The sequence below is a fragment of the Hemibagrus wyckioides genome, linkage group LG09 (genome assembly GCF_019097595.1).
Source record: "Hemibagrus wyckioides isolate EC202008001 linkage group LG09, SWU_Hwy_1.0, whole genome shotgun sequence".
NCBI classification, from domain to species: Eukaryota; Metazoa; Chordata; class Actinopteri; order Siluriformes; family Bagridae; genus Hemibagrus; species Hemibagrus wyckioides.
The window spans coordinates 3,060,316-3,081,560 of NC_080718.1; the positions used below are offsets into that span (position 1 = coordinate 3,060,316).

At 38.8% G+C, this 21,245-nt stretch overlaps 1 protein-coding gene and 1 long non-coding RNA gene across 2 annotated transcripts in view; both read left to right on the plus strand.

Moving 5' to 3' along the window:
* LOC131359205 (uncharacterized) overlaps positions 1-21,245 on the plus strand; it is a 105,783-nt gene that overhangs the window by 18,721 nt on the left and 65,817 nt on the right. The window lies entirely within an intron of this gene.
* gpr137c (G protein-coupled receptor 137c) lies at positions 162-20,547 on the plus strand. The gene is made up of 7 exons (XM_058398854.1): positions 162-851; positions 13,017-13,066; positions 14,260-14,494; positions 15,394-15,543; positions 16,578-16,703; positions 16,919-17,043; positions 17,319-20,547. Exons 1-7 carry the CDS (start codon positions 471-473, stop codon positions 17,530-17,532), a joined length of 1,281 nt encoding a protein of 426 aa, XP_058254837.1. The 5' UTR covers positions 162-470; the 3' UTR covers positions 17,533-20,547.

Here is a 21,245-nt window from a genome sequence, read left to right on the forward strand (position 1 = left end):
ATCCAAAATGGCGTTACAGCGAAATTAGTTTCCTAGCATTGATAAGAAGGCGGGGCACAAGCCGGAGTACCCTTTTAATCTGATTGGGCAAGAAGTGGGGGTTTAGCGATCGCTTGCGACAGCTGATTGGTTAAGGGGCGTGTCCTAAACTGCAGCATACCCCAGCTGATTGCGCTCCTCTCTTCTTTTTTTCAGCTGGAGTTGTTTTTTTGCACCGAGCTCCTTTTCTCTCTCTTTCTCTCTCTCTTTCTCTCTGTAGATGTTTGTTTTATCCAGTTTGTTTTGGCTTGCCGATTTTTTAATCTATGACCGATAAAAAAAAAACAATCAAGTTTGTTAGTTATACAGAGTTTTCTGTTCAACTTTGCCATGACGTTTGTGATAATTCTAGGAAAAAGATCTATGAAAAGTTTGTGGGATATTTTTTGTGGATTTTAAAGACAAGACTTCTTGTTGTTTGATTTGTCGACATGTTGCCACTTGAGAATCATCTCCAGCAGCTCGGTGCGTTCACGCCTGAAGATGAGGGGGAGGATGATGATGATGAAGGCGCCGTGTTGGACCTGGCGCTCACGGCCGTGCACACGCTCCTCTACTCTCTGCTCTTCTTCTTCATCTACTCACAGCTCTGGCTCATCCTGCACTATGGCCACAAGCGCCTCAGCTACCGGACTGTGTTCCTCTTCCTGTGTCTGCTCTGGTCGGCCCTCAGGACCACACTCTTCTCCTTCTACTTCAACAACATGGCCCAGGCGAGCCAACTGCAGCCGCTGCCCTTCTGGCTCTTCTACTGCTTCCCTGTGTGCCTGCAGTTCTGCACCCTCTGCCTCCTCAACCTCTACTTCGCACAGGTCAGACATCAACTGATCCATCTACAGTGGCCAAACAGATCCATACTGCAAGCACCCAATACAAAAATGACCAAACATAACTTGCTTATTTTTATTATTAGTTGCAGTAGTAGTAGGAGGAGGAGGATTATTAGTAGATGTAGTACTGATATTAATGTTAGTTGTAGTAACTGAAGTACTCTTCTTCTGCCTCTTCCTCCTCCTCCTCATCTTCTTCTTCCTTTTTCCTCCTAGAAGGTATAAGGCGTAGCGATATCAGTATTAATCTCCCACTAGGAGAATCACTAGTGGTTGAAACAGGAGTATTATTATTAATAAAACTAGGAGGATTAGTAGTTAAAGTATTTTTCTCTTTGTTTTCTTCTCCTTGGTAAACTCAGTAGTAGGAGCAGGAATAGGAACAGTTGTGTTAGGAGTGTAGTAGTAGGAGTAGTAATATTAGTATTAGTTGTAGTAGGAGAATCAGTACTGGTTGAAGTAGGAGTAGTGGTAGGAATAATAATTATGGTTTTTTTTTTCTTCATTCTAATCCTCTTCTTCTTCTTCATAGCAGTAATAGTAGTATAGGAATAGGAATAGTTGCTTTAGGAGTAGAAGTAGTAACATTAGGGGTAGTAATGGTAGTATTAGTTGAAGTAGCAGCAGTATTATTAGTAGTAAAAGTGGTGGGCATGGTAATTATAGTATTTCTATTCTTTCTCTTTTTCCTCCTCCATTTCTTTTTCTACTTCTTCTTCTGCTTAATAGCTGTAAAAGTAGTATTAGGAATGTGTTAGGAGTATCAGTAGTAGGATTAGGAGTAGTAATAGTAGTATTATTTGGAGTAGGAGTAGATGTGTTATTAGTTCTACCTCATGGGACATTTGAACTGGGTTTACACTTTTGTACGGATTTTCTTGGCCTGTGTGTTTGTCTAGAGACAGAGAAGCTCCCTGTCTTTCCCATGTCAGAAAAACCTCACACCACTCTGTCATTGATTATCTTCCTATAACCGCACACCCGACTGTTTTATTTTATTACTCTATATGCTGTACAGTAGGTGATGAGTCACATATTGTTCCCTGGACTGTTCAGGTCTTCAGAACCAGGAAGAGAAATTTAAACAATGCTAATTGTTGTGTTTTTATAGAAACAAAAATAAAAAAAACATAATTGGGGATATTGGATCGTCACAAAAAGTGAAGTTAAATGCTGACATTATAGTTTGAAATGGTTAGATTTGCAATGTGTATATTATGAGAGAGAGAGAGAGAGAGAGAGAGAGAGAGAGAGAGAGGAAGGAAGGAAAGAAGGAAAGAAAGATTAGAGGAAGGATGGAAGGGAAGAAGGAAAGAAAGATTAGGGAGGGAGGAAGGAAGGAAGGAAAGAAAGATTAGAGGGAGGGAGGGAAGGAAGGAAGGAGGAAAAGAAAGAAAAGAAAGAAAGATTAGAGAGGGAGGAAGGAAGGACAGAAGGAAGGAAGGACAGAAAGAAGGGAGGAAAGAAGGAAGAAATGAAGGAAGGAAGGTAAGAAGAAAGAAAGGAAAGAAAGATTAGGAAGGAAGGAAGGAAGGAAAGAAGGAAGGAAAGAAAGATTAGAGGGAGGGAGGGAGGGAGGGAGGGAGGGAAGGAAGGAAGGAAGGAAAGAAGGTCGAAAAGAAGGAAGGAAGGAAGGAGGATAAGAAAGAAAGTTAAGGAAGGAAGGAAGGAAAAGTTATTTTAAAGAAAGAATTATTGCTTTTTATTGATCAGCAGGAAAAGATTGGAGGGAGGAAGGACGGAAGGAAAGAAGGAAGGAAAGAAAGATTACTTTAAAAAACGTATTATTGCTTTTTATTGGTCAGAAACATCCCCTTATTCCGAACACATGAAAATCTAACCTGCGGATTTGGACCCAGTCTTCTTGCCCATTTTTCCTGCGTCCAGCACATCAACTTTAAGAACTGACTGTTCACTTGCTGCCTGATATATCCCACATCTTGACAGGTGCCACTGTAATCAATATAATCAGTTATTATTCACCTCATCAGTCAGTGGTTTTAATGTTACGGCTGATCATTGAGCTGGTGCAAAAAAAAAAAAAATGTTGGATTCACAGGCCAAGGTTAAACTTGATCTGCAAATTTGATCTCTACAAGGCTGTTTTTTATTAACAGAAAGAAAAGAAGCACCACTGGGGCATGCAGTGCTTTCTTTTTTTCCCCTTTGCATTGCTCTTGAACATAATAGTTACTAAACGATAGTCTGGGCTTGTGAGTCCCTTTACAAAAACATCTGGACTGACATCATGAAAACTATTGAATTATTTAGAGCAAAGGTAAACTTTTCAGGCCAGAACTGTTAAACAAATCCTCTGGATCTAACTGGTCTCATTACTCCAGTTTTTTATTGTTTAACCTCCAGCATGTCAGCTGACTTTATTTTAGACGCTACTTCATTTTGAGTTCGGATTAAACCCAATAGACAGACAGATTAACGACTACACTAGTAATAAATCTGCTAACCTGAGAACCAGTCAGATTGCACCATGGCTCTGTTGTATGTTATAAATCCATTGTACTCTGACATTTAGCCAAGACCTGCTGTTAAGTCTCTATCCAGCATGAATCTTAATAGAAAAACAAATCTCCAAATCTAACAAAACAATGGATTTTAAAAACCGAGAGTAGATTAATATTTTGCGCTTTACTTCAACACAGAAATTCAAAGAGTTGCTTTTTTCATCAGTAATCCATTATCTAATCCATTATCTGAAGTAAAACAACTAGACACTCTTATTAGCAAAAGACTGACCTCCACAAACAAGCTCAATTCTTTTTTTGATTTTAAAACCCTCCTAGACCTACGAGGCTCCATTTTGATAACATTTAGATTAGACAGATGACATGTTAAGGGTGTTTGTGCTCTCAGTTCTGCAGTGCTCTTCACTGTTGAGACGTTTAAGGAAAGGCAGAATGAATTCCAACACAAAGATCGTCTCGTTTCTAAAAGATTTCATGTAGTTTTAGTGCTTGATTTTTGTGCAAGACACGAAAATAATTGTGCAGTAATAATACAAGCGCTGCACAATATATGGTTTATTTAATTAACAAAAGGTGTGGTGGCTTAGTGGTTTGCATGTTTGCCACACACCTCTGGGGTTAGGGGTTTGATACACACCTCTGCTCTGTGTGTGTGTGTGTGTGTGTGTGAGGTTTCCTCCAGGTTCTCTGGTTTCCTCCCCCAGTCCGAAGATGTATGATGTCGGCAGATCGGCATCTCTAAATTGTCTGTAGTGTCTGATTAAGTGAAAATAAAGAGCGGAAGTGATCTAATCAGATAACTTTCACTTAGTTTACTTTGTGACCCCTTTTTTGCCGCCCAGATATCAGTCAGGACTTGCTTATTTAGCGTCTTCCATACGATGTAGTCAGCATACGAGACAGTGACCTATGAGAAACCTAAGTGGCTGGCTCTGCTGTCTTTACTTTGGAACTACACGCGCATTATGTCCTGTCGGAGTTCCGACCCGACGTGTTGGCGCTAACGGCAAAATAAAGAGGAGTTGTTTCTATTTTCGTGTCTGTCTGGGCGTCTAGTGAAAAACACTCTGGGTTTTTTTTAAAGCTTCAGGCGATGCAGCAGCCGATGCAGGAGCATTACGTCATGGTGTTGTTGCAAGCTTGACAAAGGGTGTGTGTGTGTGGTGGGGCACTCAGACAAAAAAACAGCATCCGCTCCCATTCGGAAATAAATCTGGAGTGCACAGGAGCAGGCTGTGTATCAAAATAGCAAATAAAACCTGCACATATCAGCATTTCTAGTTTCCTTTGAGACCTGGAAGTATTTTTTTCCCCCACAACGCGACTTGTTCGATCCCAGAAACCAACAACAGGGACTGATTATGTGGGTTGCTGAACTATAATGAGTTAGGAATTTTATAAAAATAGCAATTAAGGAATTTTTATTTTTGTGTGAGGTGTAAACAGGAAACGGTTCTGCTTAGCTTCTGTTCAGTACATGCCACAGATATTTTACAGACTCGATATTAAAGCAAGACACGACGGTGAGTTTCGGTCAGTTTAATCTTATCCTGATCTTCTGTTAATCTTGACATATTGTCATAACTGTAGCAATAAAATGACAAAAACGAATAGAAATATATTTATTTAATTGTACCTGGAACTAGTTGCTCCACTTCTTCTTTCACGGATGTTCCACAACATTAAACGTAACTCTAAATGGCCAAAAAGTATGTCTTATCCATTTTATAATGCTCTATTGTAATTGCTTACGTAAATGTTTCTATTAATGCGCTCGTCGTAATAGGTTTCCATAGCAACAGCTTGTTCAGTCTTGTTAAAGCTCAAGGAAAAATGTATAATTGTTGATGTGGGGAAGTTATCTGTTAGGAGATGGAAGGAGTCTCCAGTGTCACAGGATTATAGCTGTTTATTTGAACTGGTTTACAGTTTATTTTAACTGGGTGAACATGAATCTTATTAACTTCAATAGAAAAGATCAAAGCTGCTATAATGTAAGCGATAACAGGAATGAATGCGGTTTACGGAACTAGAAACCGCTAAACATAATCATGACGTTTATTAAATAAATTAAATTTTGTAATTATTTACATCACGCTGCACTGCGGTTGATTGTTTTCCTAAAGCACCATAACCATATATATATATATATATATATATCTCCATAACCAGATACGTTGTGTTTTATAACTAATTACGTAACAGTTCTCTAAGGTGTTAGACAATATCCTTATGTTTTCTGCTTATTTTCTTGCTGAAGTGCAAAAAAGTGAGTTATGATATTTAGAAACACACACACCCATGCAGAATTCTTTTTTTTTTCTTCTTTTTTTTTGAAAGGTCCACCTGAGGATTCGTTTCACGTCGTTCACACACGGCTGGAAACGTGTTCTGTTAGAACATGCTGGAATGTTGTTTTCCTTCTCAATGCTACCTGCACGCCGATGCGCTCACTAGATGTGCGTGTGATTTTTGCCGAGATCGCACAAGAAAGGAAGGAAGTAGGCAGGACGAAGTGCTTCTCGCTTATAGGAGCAAATACGATGCTGTATCTGTGCTGATTAACTGGTTATACAGTCTGTATTTCCGCTTGTAGAGTAAGTCTCCGACTTTCCAGGAGAAAGTCCGTAAGTCGGACAAAACACAAATATAGCCTTTATTTGTCACGTATACATTACAGTGAAATTCTTTCTTCGCATATCCCAGCCTTGGAGGTTGGGGTCAGAGTGCAGGGTCAGCCATGATACAGCGCCCCTGGAGCAGAGAGGGTTAAGGGCCTTGTTTAAGGGCCCAACAGTGGCAATCTTCTGGTCAACGACCCAGAGCCTTAACCACTTGAGCCACCAACGCCCCTAATATACAATGTAAAGCATAAAAAACCACAACCACACACAAAAATAGTGTAAATAATCTATTTTTACTTTTAGCAGACTTCACATGTTCCATACTCATTGTCCTTGTTCTTTAGAATCGTGCCAATGTTTGAACGATTCATGTTCTAAGAACGAGCGACGTCTACCATCTTTTTGCCGCAGTCCGATCTCTCAATTATATTCACTTTTGTTTTGTTTTGGTTATTGCATTGCGCTTCCTAGCAGTTCCCCTCCACATCACCACTGCTTTTCCTCTTGCTTCTGGACATCCTTGGCTCTGATTGAGCGCTATACTGCTGTACAGTAAGCACACGGCAGCACAACTGTGACCACGTCCAGCAGACACGTGAGCTACGTCCGCTATTTGTTCGCATCTACGGATGTTCGTAATGCGAGGACCGTCCGTATCTGTCAAAGTTCGCAACTCGATTGTTCGTAAGTCTGGGACTTATGTAATTAGGTTTAGGGGAGTATTTTAGGGCAGTGTATGCACTTTTCATGTAAACGATTTTATTAGATATATCAGAAAATTTCTGAAAACATTGAACATATAACTGAATCTATTCTTATTCTCCCTCACTGGCATCTCATGCTCCACTGTTTTACTTTTTCCGTCTCTACTTTCTCTACTTGACGCCTGATTGGTTACTATATATATATTTTTTTTTTTACCAGTTCACTCACTGGCTTTTCATTTCACAGCAGAACAGTAAATTATTTGATCGCTGCAAGTCTGATAAAAAATGATTCAGGACTCTGTTGGCTTCCAGTGTAGGACGTGTGTGTTTACATCTGTTCAGATAACCTTACACAGTGGTTGAAGATAACGCCTTCAGATTTTAGCTGCTTATGATTTTAGCACTTGCATCTCAGAGAGCAGAAATGGGCTTCATATTAGATAGATATAGATACATTTGTGTGGAAAAAAATAGGGTTTTTTTTGGAACTTCTTTATAAATATATTGCCCCAACTGAAATACTTCAAAAATTCCTGAGACTTTCATATGAGCTTCATATTAACCTCCACTGACATGACAAAGACGTTCAATTCTGACCATGGACACAACCAAACATTATTTTTTTTTTTGGAAACAGCATTGTGACCAAAAATATCTTGATCTCCATTTTGAGCTGAACCCCATAATCAAGCTAAAAACACACAACCCTTCATACTTCTCTTATTAGAATAACTTCCCTCGACTTTTTTTGCTCTGACTTTTTTCATGTCCGATGTTCTGTTAGATGTGGTGTCAATGTGTAACTAGGTCACTGGTTCTTTGGCAAAAGTTTTCACGGTGTTGCAGAATCGCTTGGCTACTAAAGAGAAGAAATAGGTAATGAGGTCAGTTGATGAGACTTACGGAGGTGAAAAAAAGTGTTTTGAGGATTTAGTGTGCAACCATGACGCGCCTTGTTCCATTTTCATCAGAATTACAGTCGCTAACAGTGTTTTGCCTCAGATGCTAGTCCTTAGATGTTTGTGGATGATAACATCCACAAGACTCGGGTTTTGTATTTACTTTTCAAAAGGAACGTTTTCGTTTGGTATGTAGCTAGACTTAGATTGAAAACGCTAGCATATACAATATACTTCGTTAACACTCAGCTAGCTTGCTTAGATTACATTAGACACTACTTTTTAGGTTGTTGGACAACCAAAGCATCGCACGTTAATAACTGTATGATTTCTCCATGCTTATGTGGCATATGGTAACTCGTAGTTCACAGTATTTTCTCAAATAAAATAAACTTGCATGACCTACAGAAATCAAGAAGTTCCCAGCAAATATATGGACAATTAGTTAAACCCCCTGAATGCAAAGTTAAAAGATATTATAGTGCATAAGTATTCACCCCCTTAAACTTTTGTAGTGTTTCAAAATTGAAGAGGACTTTGGAAAATGTTCCATTTGATTTGCAAAATGTCAAAACATAAAATTTATTGTGAGGCTAATTAAATAGCAAGTTAAGCATCACAATCAGATTATGGTCTAGGCTTTGAATGATACATTCTTTGATTAAAAACAACTCAGGTGTAGTTGCTGTATGTTAATGTTTAGGGTTGTTGTCATGATGAAGGTCCAGTCTCATGCTTCGCTGTGGTAATAGTGTCCTCAGGGTGATTGGGTTTGTGGCAGTCTCATCATCTCATCAGTCTCAACATTATCTGAGTTAATAATCGTCACTCGATGAACTATCTCTCTGACCGTGACCTTCACACCGTGTCCAACACTTTCATATGACCCCGTGACAGATTAGTTGGTTTTTTTTTTTTACTCTAAATTGATGTATGGATTTTTGATCACTCTCAGGCCATGTGTGTGCGTGCGCTAAGTGATTGGACCACGCAAGAGGACGTTGCACATGTGTACACACGGTCAGGCAGGTTATCATATTCAAACAGAAGTAAAACTGGAAGAGAGCCGAGGTTAAATCCTCTTAATCCTCTCCGTCTCGTGATTCAGGCTTTGCAGAGGCTCCTGGTAACAGGATTGGTTTGATTTCCCTGATAACTGAGGAGGCAAACAGGAAGTTGGAGCCTGTAAACATGTCAGATGGTGTGTGTTTGTAGGGGGGTATTAGGGAGGAAGGGAGCATTGGGCATCCACTATAGGCCAAAAGACATTTGTTCGACTGTGTTGATTTTCGTTATGTTTTGGGTCATTTTGTAGTGATTTGTAAAATAGAGAAGAGAGAAAATTTTCTGTTTATAAGAAATATGGATTATGATTTGTAATCATTTTGTATATTAGTGAGACTAAGAGAAAAAGAAACATACAGATTGTGTGTGTGTGTGTGAGAGAGAGAGAGAGAGAGAGACAGACAGACAGACAGACAGACAGACATATGAATATCCATCCTGCAACTTGTTTACTTTGGTCCCTCAGCAAAAAAGAAAAGAAAGAAGGAGTGCTGGGGTGAGCAGAACGAGAGAAGCAGAATCTCACACTGCTGTGTTACATTGTGTTGTGTGTTAATGTGTTTTATGGTTGTGTTCCCAGGGACCACTTCTCTCTCGCTCTCGCTCTCTCTCTCTCTCTCTTCCTCTTCCTTGTCGTCGTGTCGTAGAATGCACATAACGCTGTATTTTTAGATCACAAGACGCTGTGAGCCTAAAGGTTCCTTATTCTGTGTTTTTTTCCTTCTACAGCGTCTATGTTTAAATGAATCAGAATGAAGAAAATTCCCATGAAAGATTTTGAATAAAGTGTTTATATTAGGGATGTAACCAGACGTGAATGAATTATTCCAGAGTGAACAGATAAACGGATACAAACATGACAAACACTATGCATTATTTCCTTTTTCTTTTCTTTTTAAGGAAGCTTGCTGGAACAGGTCTTGAAGCATCTGGTCGAGTCTAGAGGTGTGCACTGGGATGCAACAAAAAGATTAGCATGTCTGTACAATTTGTATATATTAACAATATTCAAGAGGATCTCATTTTTGATGGGCCATAGAGCATTTTTTCTCATAACTGACTCTCTGACCAACTCTCTGCCTAACTGATACACTGAGTGACTCACTGACCAACTCACTGACCACTGAATTGAATGACTGACTCAGTAGCTAACTTTGACTGACTTAGGTTGACCAAAGTGACTCACTTAATCACTGAACAATACACTGACAGATTGACCAACTAAGTGATTGTCTTATGTACTAACTAACTGACTCACTTAACGATACACTGACAGATTAAATCAGAGACTAACTAACTAATTAATGCACTGACCAACTCTCTCTCTCTCTCTCTCTCTCTCTCTCTCTGTCTCCACTCTGCTCACAGTTCTGTGTTAATTCCTCTTCCTGGCGTAAACTCTGAATCTCGTGCTTTGGCTGAGTTTTTTGTGCCAACTGAGGCTCACATTCAGCAGCAGGCCAGTGTGCTGACCTTATTCTGTGTGTGTGTGTGTGTGTGTGTGTGTGATTGGAGAGCTAAAGCAGCTCTCACTCAGTAAATGTAGAATTCTCAGGGGGACCTAGTCTTGCTCTTTCCCTCTTTCCATCCCTTTCTCTCTCTCTCTCTCTCTCTCTCTCTCTCTCTCTCTGGAAGACTAAACCTTTGGTACACTTTCACTGTTTATTTTCGGACCATTTTTGTTTTTGTATAGTTTTGTATAGTTTGTATAGAAAAAGTGGAGGCTATGTTGAGCTGGAGCAACAATATGTGATCTAGTTTTGCATCATTTTATATTAGCGATCCAAAACAAATCAAATAGGACAAAAGTAATGGCACCCTACAACAGAATCAAGAGTGTTTAGTGTATTGTCTAAGACTGAGCTGCATCAGTGGGCTTTATGATTCAGCACATGCAGCACTTAGGAGACTCTTTTTCACAGTCGAGTCATCATTTTGCTTTTTATGGAGTTTTGTGAGCGTCAATACAAAAGAATATAATAAAATAAAATACAATGCAATACAGTAAAATGCAGCTATGCTATGAACTTGCTTGGTAAGATTTATTATGAGTTCCACATATGCTTTGACGTATGGTATTGCGTATGCACGTGGTGCCACAGCTTTTGTATCATGTGATTTGCTGACAAAAGATACATAAGGTGTAATACGTGGCAAAACATGGAAAATCTGTGTACATAGGGTTTCGCTACATTTTTTCCTGTATCTTTTTTCTAAAAAAAAATAATGATGCAGTTTCTAATAAAAAATAAAAAAAAGCCAACTCTATCACAATATCTACAATCAGATCCAGTATTATTATTATTATTATTATTATTATTTTTATTATTATTATTTTTATTGCCATCCTTGGTAAAGGTGAAGGGTGAGCTGAAGTAGAGATTCCACATAAATAAGAAATAAGACCGTGGAGGACATGGAGAGATTGTGTACTGTGGTTTGCTCTCAGATTCCCTCATGTCATCATTATGGCATGGAAGGAAGAAGTCTCAGTGCTGTAATGAAAAGCCTTGTTCTCAGAGAAGTCCTAGTGCTGTAATGCTGCAAAGAGAGGTAGCATAAAAGTACAAAATGCAAGGGGTGCCAAACATTTTACCACATTTGATTATTTCCGTCCATTGTGTGTCTTTGTTTTATATCTTTATTTTGATACCATTCCCTGATTGGACAGTTGAATTTACAGCTCAACATCTAGCTACAAAATGCATCCAAATCTATATTACATAACGTTAACTTCATCTTAATCCAAAACATGTGCTACTATATTGAGCTGAGTGTTTACACTGGATTTGTCCTGCTGTAATTTCATTTCACCGCCTCATACTAGAAAATAGTAAATAACAAAACTATTTCTGTGTCTGAATAACTGTGGTGTGTGTGGAAATTTCAGGCAGGTTTTAAATAAAATAAATAAATAATAAAATAAATCTCTGAGTCCTGGATTTGTGCGAGATGTCCTGTAGCTAAAACATGGCAGTTTTTATTAGCAGATAGAGGACTGGGCTCAGGATGAGTTCAGTGGACCGTTCTAACACCTTGGCAGCACTGTAAGAACCTCAGATAGAAAAGAAATAAAAATAAGCAAGCTTTTGTTAGGAAAGGCCAAAGCATTTGAGCAGTTCTGTAAGAATCCCACTGTAGAAAAGAGCTGTTTGCTCAGTCAGTAGAGATATTTCTGTTTGAATTGATCTGCAGTGTTTGGTGGACCAGAAAATGATCAGGGCTTTACTATATCATGATGCTGATTAACAGTTTAAAGGCAAACAAAATTTATTGATCTTAATGACTTTTTTTTTTTTTTGTCTTACACAACATTGCCACATTAGCTATTTTGTAAGTAAACAATTTAAACTGATAGACAAAAATGTATTGCATAAGGAATAAAACACACGAGTGGAGTGCTGTTAAAGGAAAATAATCAACAACGGGTGTTATCTCGCAGCCTGGCATGACCACCCGAATTAATGTCATTTAATTTACTGTCCCAAGCTGTGAAAGTCCTGTTATAAAGCAGCATTTTGCTAACAATTGGTGTGATTTATTTATTAAATAATATATAAAAATAAAAAAATATATAATTAAAAAATATATATATTTGTGATTTATTGCGGTCAAAAATGCTTGATTTCGCTTCAATGTTTTTGTTTTTTTCCAGAATTTTGGTCTAAATCTGTAGAAAATTTGCAGCGATTTTTTTTGTTTGTTTGTTTTCCAGAGACAAAAATTGTTTAGCATTGTTTAAACTTTTCAGTCTTTGTTTTCCTTCATTAACATTTTGAACTGAAATATTGGAACTGTGTGGGTGTTTCGTTACACCCTTACATGGTCACATCCAATTTTTAATGGCTCCACATAATCCTTTTTTAAATATAAGAATAAAACCTGTCCTGTAAACTTTCCTTCACAGTAAAGTCTGTGTTTTTTGAGTTTTTTAATTCAAATTTATTACCCAAAATAAGAAGAGGAAAATAGAGAGGCTGGAGGAAGAAACTCATCTTGAAGAAAACGGAACTGTTAGCACTGACACCGGAGACTCCTTCCAAAAGTTCAACATAAACATGAACACATGTACAACATGTGGAGTATGTGCTATGAATATCTGCTATACGAGTCTCGGTGGAGGTTTTTACTACAGAAATAACGTATTACAAGAAGCGCATTGAGAAATTCCGCAGCCGGAACTACTTTCAGAAAAAATTAATCAGCTGTACTTCCGTACAATCAGTGGTCACAAACTCAATACATTGCTCTTGGTTCTGCTTTAGTGTGGTCTTAAAAGAAACCAAATAAACCTACAAACTTACATCATGTTAATCCACCTCTCCTTCTCTCTCTCTCTCTCTCTCTCTTTCTATCTCTCTTCTAACAGATCATGTGTAAAGCCAAAGCGAAATATTCCCCAGAACTCAGCAAATACAAGTAAGTAGTATATTTACAATACAATGGATGATTATGAAACCTTTATAAACAGGTCAAAGTGGCGACTCTCCAGTGTTTTGTACTGAATTACTGGTTCGGATCGCCGATCATGGATCGAGATGGTGAGATAATGACACCAAAACAAATATTGCAGCCTAACAAATTACTGAAAAAACAGATGGTTGACACAGATGGAGAACACACCATGAGACTGACTGGCGTCTGGATAAAAAGTTGTCTGTTAGTTGTATGAATATGACTATGATGTTTCACCTTTATTTGAATTTGTTTGGTTGAAGTGAATTTCCTGTCATGATTTAATGACAAATGGAACAATTTTTTTATCTTGACGTTCGACAGCACTTTTAATAGATATTAAAAGACATAATACTGTAAAAAAAATCTTGTCAATATAATATTCTCATCATGTTCAGACCATCCTTCATGATCTTGTCTTCATCATTCATCTTAAAGGACACACCTTAAATAAAGAACCTTAAAGAACATCTGCTTTATATCTCAGAACATCAAAGAACATGCTCTGTTGGTTGGTTTCCTGTCAAAGAAGGAAGTTCCGTATTTATTAGGGAGAAATACGTAGTGGCTTGACACTTGATCTAATGCATGGAACTACTGTCAGCTACTTGTTAGTGGATTAGTGGAATCTTCATAATTATCACTCAGATTCTAGTCCATTTACTTTTTATAACTACTCACTTAAAATCACTTCTTGCAAAGTCAAAAAATGGAAAAGTCTCCAGAATTATTGACAGATGCTGAAAGTTTCTGTTTGTAAAAACATGCAGGACAAATAATACCATCAGAAAGTTGTATCAAGGGACAAGATGATTGCTAGAAAGGAGGTAAACACACAGATTTGACCAGTATTACATTATCTAGCTAATCTTAATAATGGAACCAAGTGTTAACAATTGGAATATTGTAAATGTGGAAGACTATCATAAACCTGCCCTTTGATGCATGGCTAGTCAGCAGAAGCATTGTGGTAAAATGATTAGTTTTTGGTATTTCCTTAATAATGATTTTATCGATAGCTTTAGCAATATGATTGGCATATGCACTGATGAAGGAATATAAGTTTTATGGCCCTCTCTCTCTCTCTCTCTCTCTCTCTTTCTTTCTCTCTCTCTCTCTCTCTCTCTCTCTCTCTCTCTCTCTCCCTCACTGTGCAGAACACCCCTGAAGTTGGCCTTCTTGTTCATCAGCATCTTCTTCTTGGTGGTGAACGTTACATGCTCTCTAATGGTGCTGACCCAGAAGAACATGGAAGCTAGCAATGCAAAACATATAGTTCTGGCTCGCGTGCTAATCAACGACAGCCTCTTCGTGCTGTGTGCCATCTCACTCGCCACCTGCATCTGTAAACTAGCCAAGATGTCCTCCGCTAATGTTTATCTGGAATCGAAGGTATGATTATGGGAAGAGAAATTCACATGACTCTGGTTATCTGACTTCTTTACATAAAATTCAAAAGAAAGTCCTCTGGTCATGGTGCTAATTTCTTAAATTACTAGCATGACAGAAGCTCCAGACTATATCCATGAAAATAACTATTGTAGTGAATTCCTGGGATAAAAAAAATATGATTGAATATACTTACTATTATCCTATAATGATGTTTTAAGTTTGGTGTCTGCATTTTGCTTTAATTTTTGTACTAGAGCTACAAGAAGGTAGCTAACAATTAAGAGGAGAGTGCAGCTAGCTAGCTAACAGTTTTGCATGGTTCAGCACTGAGGTAAGAGGAATGGCATGAAAGTATGAATAGTTTCAAATATGTTTGTATATTTACTTTTTAATATAGAATGCATGCTTTAGAAGGGAAATTCCCTTCACTCTGGTTATCTGAATCCTCCAGAGAAGTCATCTTGCCAGAGAGCTAATTTCTTAAAGTACTAGCATGACTGGAATGTAAGTTCCAGACTAAATCCTTGAAAATAACTATTGTAGTGAATTCCTGGGAGAAAACAATTGAATATACTTACAATTATCTTCTAATATCAAGATGTTTTACGTTTGCTGTCTGCATTTTGTGTTAATTTTGAACTGGAGCTACAAGAATGTAGCTAACAAGTAAGAGGGGATTGCAGCGCTCTAGCACTAGCTAGCTAACAGATTTACATTGTTCAGCTCTGAGGTTTTAGGAGTGGTGTAAAGTATGAATCTTCTCAAATGTATGTGTATATTTTTTGTGTACTTTTTAAAATATGTATATAGACAGTCTTGGAGTTTTATGTAACCATGTTTTATGTTCCAAAAGCATTAGCATTAGGTTAATTAATGGTCCTTGTGTTTGTGTCCTTCAGGGGACATCAGTGTGTCAGGCCACAGCCACCGGAGCAGCAGTTATCCTGCTCTACACATCAAGAGCGTGTTATAATCTCGCCGTAGTGGCTATATCTCCCAAAGACCGGGCCACTCCCTTCAGCTACGGCTGGTACAGCTTCTCCGACCAGGTACCATCTCCAGCAATGCTCACTTTCATTTATTTTCTTGTTGAGCAAAACCTATTTCTACTGGGCAGACCCTTGAGCATCCGATTTATTGTTTCATATTCATCTTTTGATTTCAAACTCAAATATCCTCAGTATATAGGGAAGGGAATCAAACAAATAAATAGGTCATTGCTGTTCCAATACTTTTGGCTGGGACTGTAGGTGACTAGGGTAGGGTGCCTAGTTGTGTAGATGCCTGCCTAAATTGATTTCATCTATTTCAAAATTTAAAAAAAAAAAGCATCTTGTTACATGCCTCATTTCCATATTGGCAGTGACGTTAATGCAGCAGAGACAGAGAGATGAAGGGAATTAGCTGTAGACAGAACGGTTAAATATAGTCTGTATAGAAGTGATTATGTTCTTGTTCAAATGGCAAGGCTAAAATTTGCTGTTGTCCTGATCGGCTTGGCTGAAATATTCCAGACAAGCCTGCAGTTCGTGGTCCAGACAGGAGTGGAGGTTATGGTGGCCACGTCATACTTTTCTCAGAACCCTTGAGTGCCTGTCTGTTCACATGATCTGCATTAATGCTGTTTTGTTTTTCTCGCTTCTGTCTCCATCATTCCAATCACCGAGCATTTTGTTCTGTAAAACCTATGGGGTTTTCAAAAGTAAAAAAAAAAAAAAGCAGTAATTATGTGTCACCATAGAAACAAAAAGACCTTTTCCAGTCGTCCAAAAAGCTTGGCCATCCTCAGATGTCAGGCAAAAACACCCCACATTCTTCACAGCGGAAATAACTAGGTCAGTTCCTAGGTGTATGCAGTATATCTGCATCCATACATGGTGTCCAGATTGTCAAAAAAAACGAGGATGCCTACTGTATATTTGCCTATTCCACTAAGTTACAGGGAAGATCTCTCTTTTATTAAACCTATCAGTGAAGTTGCAAATTTTCAAACACATTGTGAGGCATAACAGATAAGGCCTAGAAATATGAAAAGAAAAGCTTTACATATTGATATTAACGTTGTGTGTGTGCACACTTGCAGGATGATGTAGAGAAGATCAGCGGGAAGGCCTACTTGGTGTTTGGGATTGTCCTGTTTTTCTGGGAGTTTGTCCCCACCACCCTCCTCGTGGTGTTTTTCCGAGTTCAGCGGCCTAATCAGAACCTGGTGAGACGTTTGTTTCCTCTTGTTCCGACCCTTTACCGTGTTGCCTGGTGTTTCCTCCATGACGACTCAAACTAATCTGCTGCTTTAAGCTCCACAGGAGTAGACGGTAGTCCTGTCAGACAGAATTAATGAGTCACGTCAGTCTCGAGTCAGGCAAGTGGAAAAATCCACTGCGACGAACTATTGAACAGATGTTTGCATGTTTGTTTTCTCAGGCACCAGGCGGCATGATCCACAGTCACAGTTTCAACTCCAGGGCGTATTTCTTTGACAATCCAAGGCGCTATGATAGTGATGATGACCTGTCCAGAAGCGTCAGCTCCAGGGGTGAAAGGGGAAGGTTTGTGTGCACACAGTAACTGTACAAAATAGGAAATGATGCATGTGGAACATAGTAATTTATCTGACTTTTACAAAGAAGCAGACGGCCAATCACAATTCAAGGCCAGTTCACAGCTTTTCATAGCAGAGGCTGAAAGCATCATCCTCCTGCTAACACACCTAGTTTGATTTAATCATAAAGAGCTTAGAAATTCATGAATCAGTGTCAAATAAGAAATAACGTGGTCCTGCTAAAAAGCTTTTTTCGTCCTCTTGTCCTTCTCTTTTCTGCAGCAGTACCATGTCTTCGACGTCTCAGCTAGGCGCAAGTTGGTATGGATCCATACAAAAAACAGGCAGCTTCACGTTCACTGCACCCCATACCTCCTCCGCTCCACTTCTCCTCTCCTATGGGAGCATCCAGACCAACCAGCACCACAACTACTACTCCACTCCACAGGACTACTACTCCACTCCTCAGACTCACAACATCACGCCACAGAACTGAGTGACCAGCCTGGGGTTTAATATTCAGGCTGTGTCAGGCACACACAAAGGCCACTCTATGGACCTTCAAGAGGCAGGAGATATGGTATATATGGTAAACCTCTGTGTATTTTTAGATATTCAGCTTCAAAAAAGGGACCAGGGAGAACTGAGGTGGTCAACTGGTGCTGCTTCTGATCTAAGTACTTACCAATACTGCTCCTTCCCCAAGAATTAATACGTGGACCTGCCATGATAAGTCTAAAGAGACTCCCTGATCTGCACAATCCCCCCAATTTCCATTGTGATTTCCTAAAATTCCACTTGCACACTAGTTGACATAACAAGACACCTTAAAACCTTTTAGAGCCTGCTCATGGTACTGAGAACTTCAGAGAAGTGTTAGTGTTCTCCTGGATGGAGGCAGTCAACTGTGGCCAATGAGCAAAGACTTTAAAGATGCTCGCTAAGTGCCAAAACGTGCCAGATGGGATGAATGTTTTTGGAAAGGTCTATTTTTATGACGTTTGAATGAGTATATGCTGTAAGTGTATATGAGATACAAAATTAATGGTACTAACATCTCACTACTAAGCATATTCTTCGACATGGGTGCCATTATATGTTTTTTTTTTCTTCTTCAGGGGTGCACCAATCCCATACTAATTCTGATTCTGCCGTGAAAGTTTGGGTTTTTTGGTGACGTTTTGCTTAACATTACTGAATTGTCTTGCATAGGGCTACGTAACCTTTTCATAAGCCATTCACGACAGATGCAGGGTTCATAACAGCTTGACAATTTGTAGTATAAGTGGTAAAGTCATATAATGGTGATCATGGGGATGAAGCCAGGCATAATCCAACCTTATATCAACAAGCTACACATATCGGCCACTTTAATAGGACCATGCGTACCCTTGCTTATTTCTGCAATTATCCAGTCATGTGACTGCAGCATAACTCTGTCAGCTTTCAGTTTTAGTGATCCCCTACCCTTTGGTGAACCCGATATGTGGCCCAGCCGCTTCAGGGTTCAGTGTGTTGTGATTCTGAGACACTTTTCAGCTCACCATGGTTGTAAAGAGTAATTATTTCAGTTCTTCCTGTAAGCTTGAACTAGACTTCTGATCTCTCTCATTGACAAGGCAGTTCTGAATTCTTGAAGATTTGCTGCTGTCTGGATTTTTTTTTTGTACACACTCTGTATAAACATTTGAGAATGCTTGTTTGGGTAAATTCCAGGAGATCTCTGATACTAAGTATCTGGCACCAAGATCACATTTTCTCCCCATTCCGATCTGTGATGTAAACGTTAACTGAATCGCTTGACCTGCATCTGCATGAATTTCAGCATTTGCCTAGTTGCTGATGTTTGATCAGCTGATCATTGCCTGATCGTACGTGTTCCTATCAAAGCAGCAGTGTGAATGTGTGTGTGCCATTTGATTAAATTGACCTACATTTCTTGGAGTAAGTCATTGTAAATGTTTCCCTAGGTTCACCTGACAAACCTTCGAGTTAGCTTGTTACGTGAACGTTGACACAGGACACAAATCGTCTTAAAGCACATTGTGAACTGAAACACTGAAATGCAATGATCTCAACGACAGCAAGGGTTTTTTTTTAGGTGAAAAACGTCACTACATAAATCACTTTGGTGCCACATTAGTGTTTAAAAATGGATTGGTGCATACCTACATTTGTTTTGTTTCATAAAATTGTGTACACAAGTGATTTCATGCTGTCATACCCCATTCTTCTTTTTATCACGATTGCAGGTTTCTCAGCAAACTTAAGCTATTAGCACACAACGTGTATAGAGACTGACAGTTTTTTTCACTGAGAGTTCATGTGATTCGGCCCAGATTTTGCCTCACAGTGATCAGAAATGTCCAAAGTTTGCTTCTTTACTTTGTGCATTGGAGCTAAATAGCTAATGTAGATGTACGAATCTTTTTTACTTTTACAAGCCATGACCCGTATATTTAATGTTCATAATAAAGTTAGTTTCTGTAAACATTCATTATAAGACTCATCAATCTCTTGATGTTTTTACTAGACAAATAAAAATTAGCTTGTTAAGAAAAGACCTCTGTTCATTTCGAAGACTGTCCTGTGGAGAAAAACGTGTCACCAGCACTGGAGACTCCTTCCATAAATGTTAACACCAGACACCTCGATATATGAAAATCTTTATGAAGTAGCTGTTACTATAGAAACGGTAATATATTCCAACAAGCACATTAACATGTCATTGACCTTGTAGCCTGAACGGCTGTTATAGACAACTAATCAAACCCTTCTCACCAATCAAATTCAAGGATTCAACAACATTTTCGTACAAATCATTATAACATTGTGAATTTTTGTTACCACTGTTAGCCTTCTAGCGTCAGTGCGAAACTAAAGAAGCAGACGTTAAACCCCATAATGAGAAAATGGTAAACATTTAATAAATCTGATTCATTCCTATCCCTTATATTTTGTTGTACTTGAATGTGACTTTGGCTGTGTTTAGGCACAAATTTCCAACAATCCGCGAGTGAACGCGATCATAATTGTATTAATCGTCTTCTCTTTTTTTCCCCCACTCGTTGACTGTCCCCTCCACAGCGTTGCACATGTGATGGATGTTTCAGTCTCGGGTTTTACAGATGTTTTACGTTTCAAAGAATGACTCGTTTGTGAGTGTCGTGTGAGAAAACGTTTGTGTGTATGATTTAGTTGTCACGTGTCCGTGTGAAAATCTGTGCTTTTATTTTTTATTTATATTTAATTTTTTTAAACCCAGAAACACAGGTGAAAGAATGCAGCTACAATCACTGAGCACAAGGACGCTCTGTTTTGTGTGGTTTACGGTGGCATCGTTTGGTAATAATGACCATTTCTGTTACCAAGAAAGCCTTTTTTTTTTTTTTTCAATGTATTGTTCATGTTCAATGAATGTAATAAAATGTACCTTTATTCATTTTCATAGTTTAAAAATTTTGAGCACTACTAAGAGAAAAACAAACAAATAAAACCTTAATGCACTGTTTTTGAAATTGTTTGTGTGTTACTGGAAAAATGCTGAGACACATTTCACACTAGGACCCTAAGAGTATGCTCACTACACGCTCACTACACGCTCACCACACACACACACACACACACACACACACACACACACACACACACACAAAAAAAGCCCTCCTGTATCTTTGCTGTAACAAGAAACTCAGATTTTGTGGGGAAAAAGACCATGATGCTACCACCACCACATTTCACTTAAAGGAATTGTGTTTACTGAGGTATACACCAAACACAGCACTTTGAATCTCTGCCAAATCAAATTTGATATCCCGAGTTTGGTCTCATCACAACTTTGTCCTCAAAGTTGATGTGTCGATGGCTAGTTGATGGCTAGATGACTGGATCAGAGCATCTCCAAAACTTCAGCTCTTGTGGGGTGTTCCTGGTCTGCAGTGGTCAGTATCTATCAAAAGTGGTCCAAGGAAAGAAACAGTGGTGAACCGGCGACAGGGTCATGAGTTTGAGGTCTAGACTTGGTCTCCAAATTCCCAATCATCTCAAGATCTCAATCCAATTGAGCGTCTGTGGGATGGGCTAGACAAACAAGCTAGATCCATGGAGGCCCCACCTTGCAACTTACAGGACTTAAAAGGATCTGCTGCTAACATCTTGATTCCAGATACCACAGCGCACCTTCAGGGATCTAGTGGAGTCGATGCCTTG

Excerpts from the sequence above, each read along its gene's own strand:
- gpr137c (XM_058398854.1), top strand. The coding sequence starts at position 471 with ATGTTGCCACTTGAGAATCATCTCCAGCAGCTCGGTGCGTTCACGCCT. Across the intron at positions 852-13,016 it reads TCAACCTCTACTTCGCACAG|ATCATGTGTAAAGCCAAAGC; the intron begins GTCAGACATCAA and ends CTCTTCTAACAG. Across the intron at positions 16,704-16,918 it reads AGCGGCCTAATCAGAACCTG|GCACCAGGCGGCATGATCCA; the intron begins GTGAGACGTTTG and ends TTGTTTTCTCAG.